Source organism: Halichondria panicea, chromosome 14, assembly GCF_963675165.1.
Source record: "Halichondria panicea chromosome 14, odHalPani1.1, whole genome shotgun sequence".
In the NCBI taxonomy this organism is placed as follows: domain Eukaryota; kingdom Metazoa; phylum Porifera; class Demospongiae; order Suberitida; family Halichondriidae; genus Halichondria; species Halichondria panicea.
This window is the reverse complement of record NC_087390.1, coordinates 2,444,318-2,455,510: the sequence shown is the minus strand read 5'-3', so window position 1 is coordinate 2,455,510 and position 11,193 is coordinate 2,444,318. Positions and strand designations below refer to the sequence as shown.

The following is an 11,193-nucleotide window of genomic DNA, read 5'->3' as shown; positions in this document are numbered from 1 at the left end:
AGTAAAATCTTACCAAAGGGTGTTGTGTGGTGTGAAGCCAGGGGCGGATCCAGGATTTAAGGAAGGGGGGTTCTTATAGCCTCGATCCCAGGCCGAGTTTTCGCTTTTATAACGGTTAGGCAAACAACTGGGCCTGGTACTAGTTGTCTGCGCATGCGTCAGTCGTTTGTCAGATTCTGACGAATGGATATTCTCGTTCACTTTTGTGACATTTATATTCGTGTACTATCGTGTACTAGAAGTCAGTTCCCGTTTTATCATTATTGGAATCGATTGGAATGGCTCTTAGCTGAAGCTTCTCTCTTCTCTGAAGCTTATTCTGAAGACTGAACAACAAGGGAAGAGGTATAAAGCTTTGTCAAGCTTGTTAAGGTCAGATATTTTTGTGTGGGCCCTATGGCCGGCTATGCTATCAAGTCTTGTTCATGTTTGGCAAGAATGTAGGTAGACTATAGTTTCATCATTAATATGGTGGATCAAGTGAAGAGTGTGAGCTAGAGAACTTGGTGCTGCCATCATCAGCTCGTCGACAATGACACTATAACCGAGAAATTTAATATGTATAGATCTACACGTATTTAAAATGTCTACTTCTCTGTACAGGAGCAATGGCTAATATCCAGCTATCCCAACAGTGCTCCTCTTGGCTATACTAACGGACGAGACTGGACAGTTTGAGGTAAGGGTTTAACCGTCTTTGGTTTCTTTTAATATTGTCCTATACTCACAGACACAGGACTGGAGTATGACCTGCTCATTCGAGCGTTGCTGGGTAGCTCAGAGACATCAAGAGAATCTACGTTTTCTCAAGCAATGAGTTACGAGTTGGGGCCTAGAATCAGAGAAGTCCAGCAGCCTGCTAAATCTTTTTGAAACGTAATTTGAAGGCATTCAATCATCCTGAAGTTGCCCTGGGTCACTGTAATTGTGCTGCAGCACAACTGGCAACTCCCCAGGCCTTTGTGAAGCAGCTCCCTATGTGCATCTTTTGTGTACTCACTCTGTGCATTTTCTGTGTACAAATTTCTATTATTGATTTATTAAATATTTTTGCCGACCACAAATATACAATGAAAATTTGACGCATGCGCAGACAACTAGTACCAGGCCCAGTTGTTCGCCTAACCGTTATAAAAGCGAAAACTCGGCCTGGGATCGAGGCTAGGGTTCTTATAGTAATTCTTATCCGCGCAAAAAGTTCACTCGGTGCGCAGCGCCGAAATTTTTGTGACCACGCCCCTTTTAAAGTACCACGCCCACTAATTAACCCTCATGTTCTCCCTCATGATTTATAAACACAGGAGAGATAGTTGTGACTGGAGGAGAGATAGTAGTAGTCCCCAGTGGAAAGACAGCCGGTGGTGGCTGGTGAAGAGGAGACTTGGCTATATATAGACTTGTAGAACTTGACCATCAATATAATTATTATTGATTTTATAACAATTATACATGTAAGTATGCAGTGTCATTCAATATGCAGTGTCATGCACTCTCCCTTACCTGAAACTTTCCTCTTCTTACATCAGGAGTCAAGGATTCATGGCTAGATATAATAATCGCTTGACCACGGTGCAAATCAATGTGGCTGCAGTAGCCAGCCCCACCCTCTTGTTATGTAGAGAGAACCAGCCCCACCCTTTTATTATGCAAAGAGAACCAGCCCCACCCTTTTATTAAGCAGAGAGGACGTACTTTGTACGACTTTGTCACGACAGTACAGTTAGCTAGCTAGCTAATATATACTAGCTGGAAGGGTAGTTCGTACGAACCCAACGAACTACCTCTGGATCCGCCCCTGGAAGCGTGTGTTTTTTGTGGGCTGACGGTTATGTCCCACATGCACTGTGAGTTTTAATGTGCATTATCGGTTATTTTTGCGGTTTCACAAGAATCTTTTCGTTTTCACAGCTTGGATGAGTCTGCACAACTAATAGACTTAAAAATCACCCGCTAAACGGTACTCTACCTCTATAGTCAGGGGACTCGCTGGACAGGTCTTAGAGAGGAAAGGTCAGAGATCAGAGTGCTCTCTGCGTAAAAGGTCTATCTTAATTGCACTCACCTCCGCTAGCTCACTATAGTGTCTCCACAGCAGGCAGTGACCAATCAGATTGCTTCACAATCTCTTGTATTATCTATTCGTGTGTATGAATAGTGTTATGTCATCGATTTAAATTATTATGGTTTACAATAACATAAATTACTATAAACCAAAAGTTCATTTTATAGTAAAATAAATATGACCCCTTGCAATAATATGTAGTACATACGTAGCTTTGAAGTTTCAGTTCAAGCTGTCACATGTAATACTGGCATTGTTTAAAGACAATAATGTGTCAAAACTACAAAATAAGCCATGCAAGATGTCGTCCCCTCAAAATGATTGCAATGAATCCTCCATTGACTTCACTAGGCAAGAAGCGCTAGCATACGGAATCTCGGGAGTGATCTATACCTATAGGAGGTCAGTCGTCTGAGCATAACTGGACTAATAGCAGAGCTACTATTTGTTTGCAAAAAAAGAACAATTTTCTACTGAGGCTCTTCATCTACTCGTCTGTGGCTGACCTCACTATTCACGTCAACGATACACTGTATTTGATCATCTATTTCTACCCACAAAATAGCTCGCTGTGTGAATTTATATGGATGTTTGGCAAACTACCCTGCAATGGTCGAATTTTGGTTGTTAACTGTGTTTTCCTGCACAATCACGCTATCACTGCCACGGATTTAAAGAATCCGTGTGTATTTTTCTGGCAGCGCATTTTATCATTCCACTCTTTATATTGTTGGCCTTCTGCTAGGGATTGCGGGGAATCCAACTTCTGGAATGCCACATTGCCTGCAAAAGTGGTGAAGATTGTACATGCATGCAGCGACGATTCTAAATTTTTGTTTAAGCTATAATTACATAATGGATACCAGTATAGCTGTATAGAGATACCATTAAGTATACTGTACACTACTGGTATACGGTGGTGCTGCATGGTTGATAAGGAAACACTTTCTGAAACCTCGTATGAAAATCATCCTAAAAGAAATGGGACTGTTGCTAGGTTTACTGTCAAGTTATTGCATTATACGAATTGTAATTGAAATATTGAACATTAAGTATATACAGCACAACAATTCAGTTATGATAACAACATACGCCCTATTCTATATCCCATAAATATAGTGCTACTATCCCGCTATTGTTCATCACCTACCGTATGCTTTCTTTGTCTACCTTTTCCCCCACGATCAGACAAATATTTTTTATATCAACCCCCATACAGACCAACACACCCACACCCACCCCCCTCAACCTCTTACTGTACATGTTTCCTCGATCTGTTCCTATATATAGTGCATGGTCCTATTATTCCCTCTGTTCCTACTGTTGCTATACAGTTCATAGTGATATATATATATAGTGTTCAGTCCTACGGTTCCTATAGTGTTCCCAGTGTTCTCTCTGTTCCGATACGGTTCCCGCTGTTTCTAGTGTTCCAAATATTTTTATATCTTCCTAAATAATGTTCCCCTGTTCATATATACAGCTGTTCCAAAAGTCCCTGCATGCTGTTTCTCACTGCCAAGTTTCCAGTTTTCCTACTGTTCTATCGGTTCTCATGCATTGTGCCCACATGCATACTAGCTGCCGTTTAAATCCAGACTTATATAGCACAAACATAAACTATTTAAGTTGCTTGAATAACTATAATGAACATGGCATATAAATAAATAATTAACAAATTTGGTTTGAATATACATGAAGAGGAGTACTCGATCAGCACACAAAAATTAACGAATAAAATAAATGATGGTGTCAAGTACTCAGAGACAGTTTTGTCATTCATTGGTCAGACCAGTGGTGTTGACTTTGCATTTAAGGAACAAGGTATCGTCCTTGACGTAGGAGACGTTGTCAAGGACGGAGACGAGGGCGAATGTGGGACAGCCTGAGGCAACGTTCATCTCATTGCATGGTCTCTGGAATGACGAGGAGGTTGGTTCAGGACGGAACGACTGGACAATGTCCCGCTGCTTGTTCTGGTCCACCAGGGTCAGAGTGACTGCCTGTATGAATGGCCAGGGGAGGAGGGCGTCGTACTCCCCTCGTATTAGGGTGATAAAGAACGACAAGTGAGTGCCCTTCCCAGTACCATCGCCATTCATGTAGAGTCTCAGGCAGAGCTTGTATCCATGACGACTCGTATAGAATGGAGCAGAATACAGAGATACAGTTTTCCCAGTTCTAGCTTCGTTTCTTCTTCGCAATACTTCGGGGATCTTCCAAATGAATGTTCCATCGTAACTGGCTGCTTGAAGTGTTTGCAATAGCAGAGATACCTCACTGAGTCCATCTTGTAGTCGGATAATTGCTGACTCAGCTTTTACCACAGCATCTGTTACTGGTTGCAGTCGTGACTGCACCTCAGATCGAATTTTGCTAATTTCAGATTTCAGGTCATCTGTTTTGTTGTCTATCAAGGCAATTTGGTGGTCAAGAGATTGCTTCATTTCTTTGTTAGCCATTTTTAGTAGTTGGTTGTGATATGCAGGGTACTCCTTTGCATGCTTCGTTAGGTCCTTGATGGTACCCTGCAGATGAATAAGAGCTAGTATATAATTCATGTACAAGTACATTACAAAATACATAAAGCTTAGTGAATGTGAACAATTACTGTACGTATGTGAGAATGTACCTTGTAAGTGCACCCCAAGTCCTTGTAGTCGCATTCTCTTACTTGGTGAGTGCATACTGTCCTAGTATGCTTGAGCATCTGTGGGGAGTGGGTAAAGATCTAATATTATTAACATACAAGGAAATCATAGATGTGTATTCGTTATGACTCACCTCTCTCCTAGGTAACCTCTCCCCACACCCATTGGGGCAGTAGTCTAGTGCCATCTCACACTCTTTTTGAACGTGAATCTGTGTGTTTGGGAATCATGACGCATAGTTCGGATTTCAATAGTACGTATATACATGTAATAGTTGTACCATGGATATATCTAAAGTGTATTCAGAGGAGGTACGACAGGCGCGGTGCAGCTCAAGCAATTAGCTTCTGATTACACTCAGCAATAACACACGACATGGGCAGGGTGTGGGCGGATAATTAGTTAATTTATCGGACAGCAAAAAATAATTATTTTAGAAATTGTCCAGGTATAAATTGGAACAGATTTTTAGAGAGCATGTGAAGTGTCCAGAATAATAAGCAGCTGCATGCGAGCTAGCTAAGTTTAATAGAACAGTGTACGACTGAATAGTTGCACTAGCTATCTAAAACTAACTACTCAAAACTATCTAACTGCAGCACTCTAAGTCTTACTTGCCGTCTATGAATGTAACTCAACTTTTCAAGGTATTGTCCAGATATTTAGTAATATTAAAGCACTGGAGTGTCCGTTGTATTAGAACAACAACAATTGCCCAAAAGAGTGTCCGGGGTGATTAGAAGTGTCCGATAAATTAGAAGATATACGGTCATTTAAATGTGGTTTGTCATAGTCATACCATGCATCTTAGTATGTACTGGCCATAGAATTGTAAGAAACACATTAACGTATAACTTACGTCTTCATTGAGGGTGTGTTGTCCACACCATCGACAAGTTATGGGGTTGAAGTTGCATTTATTGAGGTGGTTCTGTAATTGACTCCTAATCAGTTCCTCTTTACAGCCGTATATCAAGTTGGGGCACTGTACTGCTCCAAACTTGCATGACTTCTTATGCTCCTACAGAAAATAGAACAACAAATACAGTGATTTCTGCTTCTTCGGTTGAGTATGGGATACAGTATATAATTACTTGCATGCCGTGTCCCATACAAACAATCTAAAGAGCGAAGTTCTATAAATTAATTGATGACAGCTAGAATGAGCAACCCTAGCTGATGATAGCTAGTATCAGTGCTATTGCAGTTGGTCAGCTCCTTGACTGAACACATGACAATAATTATATTCTCACCAGCTTTCATTCAGATGCATATCATGTCATGATTGAACCGTGAATTGAACACCTTCATCAGCGATGATAAATTTCTGTAAGACAATGTTGAATTATTATAGGGTACCATCTGTGCCGTCCTCTAAGAGCACTAGTACCAACACACGTTATGTCTAGCTAGCTAACATAGTGTGTTCAAAGCGGCATCATGTTGACAGACAGCTAGTATTTGTGATACAACTCTATTATTGCTTGTCGCAGTTATCATAATTATGCGTAATCATTACTCAAACCTGATAGAACCTGCTCTCCCCCTCCCAGGGACAGGACTGGTTCAGGCACTTGAGGGTGGTGTTCCGAAGCTCGTACTCCACTGCCTTGTCTCGGAAACAGTTGGTCACAATGTTCTCTTCATCACAGGATGAGCAAATAAATTTCTTGTGGCCACTGCAGAATTAGAAGCCATTAATATTAAACAACATGAAAGTCATCCATGAAAGTTATTTATTAGAATATCAATCTGCAATGACTATATATTAATTAACAGTTCTACTGTTTCATACCTCTCAGCATAGCCGGTGTAACACTTGCTGCAAAGTCTGTCTCCACAATCACACTGGTAGGGATCGTGGAAAGCATACTCTTGGCAGCTTACACACACTAGTGTAGACATGGATCTACTCATTAAAGCAGCAGTAGCCCTTGATCAGTTACAAGCTGTCGGTGTTGTAGAGATTCAGAGGTGTAGAAGTTCTTCTTGTTATGTAGCTACTCACTCTGTAGCAGAATAACCTTTTATAGCTATATATAGCTAGATAGGCCAGCTTATCTAGCTTATCTAGCTTGGCCGGTTGAACTTGGCTATGCATTGTTGGCACTATTCTTAAAATAGAAAGTGGAAATGAGGCAATGATAAATTAATGATAATGGTATTCATATCATTTTAAATGGCCCCCCAATTTTTTCATCATACAAAACAAAAACTTTTTTCTTTAGTGCCCTTAATTAAAATAAAAGATCACGTGCATCAGATGTATTCAGACTCACTTCTTGTTTGCATGGTAACTGATCAATCGAAGCGCCTAGATTCGCCGCTTGCATGCTTCGAGGCAACAATTATGTTATTGGCAAATTGTCATAATTGATCACGCGTTGACGGAAGTCACGTTACTTTCCTGATGCAAAATGTGTGGGTGGGTGGAGAGGAATCACTCCAACACTCGTAACTAAAACAGTATAGAAATATAATATAGTGACATTTTTCCTTACCGAGTTTGAGCAGAATTGTACTCGATTCTTTATAGCCTGAGGGAAAATTCAAGGGAGTTCCTTTGAGAGTGCTTTCGCCCACTATAGCATTTGTTTTTTGTATATAGTCGTGAATGTAACTCAGATCAAATTTCGACTTCAGAACATCTTGCAATTTGACGCTCCAGAATATATTTTATTGGTAATTTTCAGCCTGGTAATAGTTGCATGGTTGTGAATCATTGCAAACTGAGTGTATTCCTTTGCATGCTTCGTTAGGTCCTTGATGGCACCCTGCAGGCGAATATAATGAATATAAGCATACGAGTACATTATATACTTGTAAACGTAGAGTCTACCCCCCTTGTATATATATACCTTATACCTTTGTGCACCCGAAGTCTTTGTAGTCACATTCTCTAGCTTACTTGGTGAGTGCATACTGTTTTAGTATGCTTTGACTACTTTACAGGAAAAATGTCTGATGGATCTGTTTGCAGTAAAACCAGTATAGGATTGGCAGTGCGTTTGCATGTGTTCAGCAACAATAATTATTTGCCTGTTCAAACTGTTCTATCTCTGCAGAAAAAGACTACATCTGAAAACTGGATGGATATATAGTTTATTTATAGCCTTGTCTCTGTTTGTATGTCTTATTTTATTGTCCATGAACATTCAAAAGACAAAACTCAAACACCTTGTGCGAAATGCACGGTCTATAATAAAATCATGTCCCACAAATTGTCCCCTAAAATGCATGTATATATATACTCTATAGAACACCAGCAATGTGCTAGGATTGCCACCAAATAATGGTTAACAATAATAATTATTGTGAATGGATTGACTCTCACCGGAGTTCTTGTTTCCACGCTGTTTCTCTCGGCCAATCCGAGCAATTTTTCACATTGCAAATGTTTGTGGGACTTCATTATAGGATTGTGATACGTATGGTATTGTGATACACTTCAATGCTGGTTTTCACGTGTATTATCATTCGGTTTCACAATAATCTTTTCGTTTTCACAGCTTGGATGAAATCTGCAGACTTGAAAAATCACACGCTAAACAGACTGTACTTCTACAGTCAGGGGACTCGCTGGACAGGTCTTAGAGAGGAAAGGTCAGAGGTCAGAGTGCTATCTGTGTCCGCTAGCTCACTATATATAGTGTCTCCACAGCAGCGACCAATCAGATTACTGTTTGTTAGCAAGAAAAAGAACAATTTTCTACTGCGATACACTGCATTTGATCATTTATTTCTACCCACAAAATGGCTCGCTGTGTGAATTTATAGAGTTTGGCAAACTACCCTGCAATTGTCGAATTTTGGGTTTATAATCTGTGTTCTCCTGCACAAAGTATATATGCATCTGTATGTGACAGTCACGCTATCACTGCCACAGATCTAAAGAAACTGAGTGTGGCGGCGCATTTTATCATCCCACTCTTTATTGTTGGCCTTCTGCTGGGGATTGCGCGGAATCCAATTTCTGGAGAATGTCACATTGCCTGTAAAAGTGGTGAAGATTGCACACGCAGCGACGATTCTAAATTTTTGTTTAAGCTAATTACAGAATGGATACCAGTACTCTCGAGTTACCGTTAAGTATACTATGCCTCTGTACGCTATACTGATATGGTGGTGCTTGTTGCTGAGGAAACACTTTCTGAGCTCGTATGCCTAAAAGAAATGGGACTGTTACTAGGTTTCTTGTCAAGTTATTGCGAATTGTAAGAACATAGAAGTATAATTATTGGCACAACAATTCAGTTATGATAACAACGTATGCCCTCTATCCGATAAATAGTGCTATTATCCCGCTATCGTTCAATCATCACCTATGTTTTCTTCGTCCCCTACGATCAGACAAATATACCAAACCCCATACGGACCAACACACCCACCCCCTCAACCAGGATCAGTCTACCTATAGCAACGCAGTCGATCATGCCCCAACTTTCTGAGTGAGAGCATAATTATTGGCAGTTCTCATTTGAAAAGTGAGAGACGTCCAACAGAAGCAACAGCCCTCCTGCTTAACTGACTGGCACACACTAATAATGTTTGTGAGTGTATAATATGCTTTACCTGAGTTGATGAAGTGGATACTACTATTGTGCAATCTTTGATCATTCTTAATGATGATTATAGTTTGTGTCCCCCAAAGAGATTTAGCGCACCCACTTATTGTCACTCTGGGGTCGATATCGTATGATTGCGTATTTCATAGCATCCCTGCTGTCCCCAATGAAGATAACCTTTGAGGCCTCTTAGTCTGTAGAAAGTATTATATATACCAAGTCCCTGATGCAGAAAATAATTATAAATGCATACTGAACATTATGAGGAATCGGTAATAATAATTATGGTGTGCAATAGCTGACTGATTTTATGCCGCCTCAGGGTATGCATGCGCAATGCCAGAGGTATAAATATGCTAATGCACGTTTAATGATAGCTACATGTACTACTCCCTGTCTGCTCTAGAATGCAGTCATGTGATACCATATTAATTGCAATCACCTCAGATCGAATTTTGTTAATTTCAGATTTCAGATTGTCTGTTTTGTTGGTAATTTGATGCTGCAGAGTTTGCTTAATTTTTCTATTGGCCATTTTCAGCGGTTGGTTGTGATTAGCAAGGTATTCCTTCGCATGCTTCGTTAGGTCCTTGATGGTGCCCTGTGGCCAGAGTATTACGAAGCATTGGTGGAGGAAGGAACTCTAGATTAGGTAGATTAAAAAGACAGGCTGCAAAGCGACCAGAAAAAAGTTTGAGCCACGCCCAGTTTTGATTATGTGATGCAGATGGCCACACCCACAGACACGTGTAATCATCATGGCTTCTAACAAAAAAGGCACGCTGACTAAGTCAGTGACTTAACCTGGAATTCATTTATCAACTGCGTCACTATAAAATCATTATTGTATACTCTCTTATCTCAAATCTAAAGTTTAGTTGGTACGGTTCTGGATCCCCTTAAGTTGGTACGGCATGCAGTAGCCGTACTTATATCGTACTGCTTCCTCCGCCTATGCGGAGTATGTGAATAATTAATACCTTGCAAGTGCATCCCAAGTCTTTGTATAGTAGCATTCCCTTAGTGAGTAGCTACACTGTTCTGACTGTTCTGAGCATCTGCGAGGGAGTGGGTGAAGAGAATTAACAAACCAAGCATAGACCTATGTAAAAAGAGTGTTTCATTACACCTCAGGACACCTCTCCCATGATCCATTGGGTGCTTCTATGAATCTGTGTGTTTGGGAACAATTATTATAATGGTATATACAGATGTAACAATATTTATAGTGTTTCTCTTTGAGAGTATAGCTAAACATTTTATTTGAGAGTAAAGAAGCGCAACTTACGTCTTCCGCATTGAGGGTGTGTAACACACCCGACTACTAACTGTGACTGTTGTCTCATAGATACCATACCACCGCAAACTTGGCAAACTTGGCTAAAGCACTGATAGCTTTAGTAAAGGATATAGCTATATCAGTGCATGCTTTGAAGTGAATGTACAGTACAGCCTCTCTCCTAAGTAACTCCCTCAAACAACTGAGTCTCCAACACTGAACAAGTTAGTAAAGCTATACAACTGAAGAGTAATGTAGCAGCAGCAGCAGCTATAGCTATATTGCTACTGTTGCTAAGAGCAGAGAGAGAGGAGTGGTATACTTATCGAGGAAACAAGAAAATGGAAAGCATAATAGTTATGTCGGGGACAATGGGGAGTGGGGGAGAGTCGGAGAGAGTATGTATTATGGAATATTGTATTATCAAACCAGCTATATACATGTAGCTGCAATATACAGCAAACTCCTTAAACTGGATATCGTCATGCTATAGACAAACATTGCCATAATTTATAGTTAAACTGCTAAGTGCTGTATTCATTGTACATGTACAGTTATTAGATCAAACGGCCGCATACAGAGCACATTATGTGATGTACTTTGTACTATGGACTATTGGTAACATAATTGGACAAC

At 40.3% G+C, this 11,193-nt stretch overlaps 1 protein-coding gene and 3 long non-coding RNA genes across 5 annotated transcripts; 2 read left to right on the top strand and 2 right to left on the bottom strand.

Annotated features, from left to right (window-relative positions):
* The first annotated feature begins 75 nt into the window (after positions 1–75).
* LOC135347563 (uncharacterized) lies at positions 76–1,064 on the top strand. The gene is made up of 2 exons (XR_010398447.1): positions 76–679; positions 731–1,064. It is a non-coding gene; the product is annotated as an uncharacterized LOC135347563 (long non-coding RNA).
* A 2,583-nt stretch (positions 1,065–3,647) lies between these two features.
* Positions 3,648–6,928, bottom strand: LOC135347538 (TNF receptor-associated factor 2-like). Of its 2 annotated transcripts, none has more exons than XM_064545576.1 (6): positions 6,509–6,928; positions 6,239–6,392; positions 5,573–5,734; positions 4,847–4,924; positions 4,695–4,793; positions 3,648–4,590 (listed from the first exon to the last, which is right to left on the bottom strand). In XM_064545576.1, exons 1-6 carry the CDS (start codon positions 6,628–6,630, stop codon positions 3,838–3,840), a joined length of 1,368 nt encoding a protein of 455 aa, XP_064401646.1. In that variant the 5' UTR covers positions 6,631–6,928; the 3' UTR covers positions 3,648–3,837. The 2 variants fall into 2 exon arrangements, with proteins under 2 accessions (XP_064401646.1, XP_064401647.1); XM_064545577.1 differs by having other exon boundaries at positions 4,695–4,772.
* LOC135347574 (uncharacterized) lies at positions 6,763–9,366 on the top strand. Its single transcript, XR_010398467.1, has 3 exons — positions 6,763–8,316; positions 8,600–8,927; positions 9,064–9,366. It is a non-coding gene; the product is annotated as an uncharacterized LOC135347574 (long non-coding RNA).
* Positions 6,969–8,304, bottom strand: LOC135347565 (uncharacterized). Its single transcript, XR_010398455.1, has 3 exons — positions 8,048–8,304; positions 7,215–7,487; positions 6,969–7,171 (listed from the first exon to the last, which is right to left on the bottom strand). It is a non-coding gene; the product is annotated as an uncharacterized LOC135347565 (long non-coding RNA).
* Positions 9,367–11,193: the final 1,827 nt, after the last annotated feature.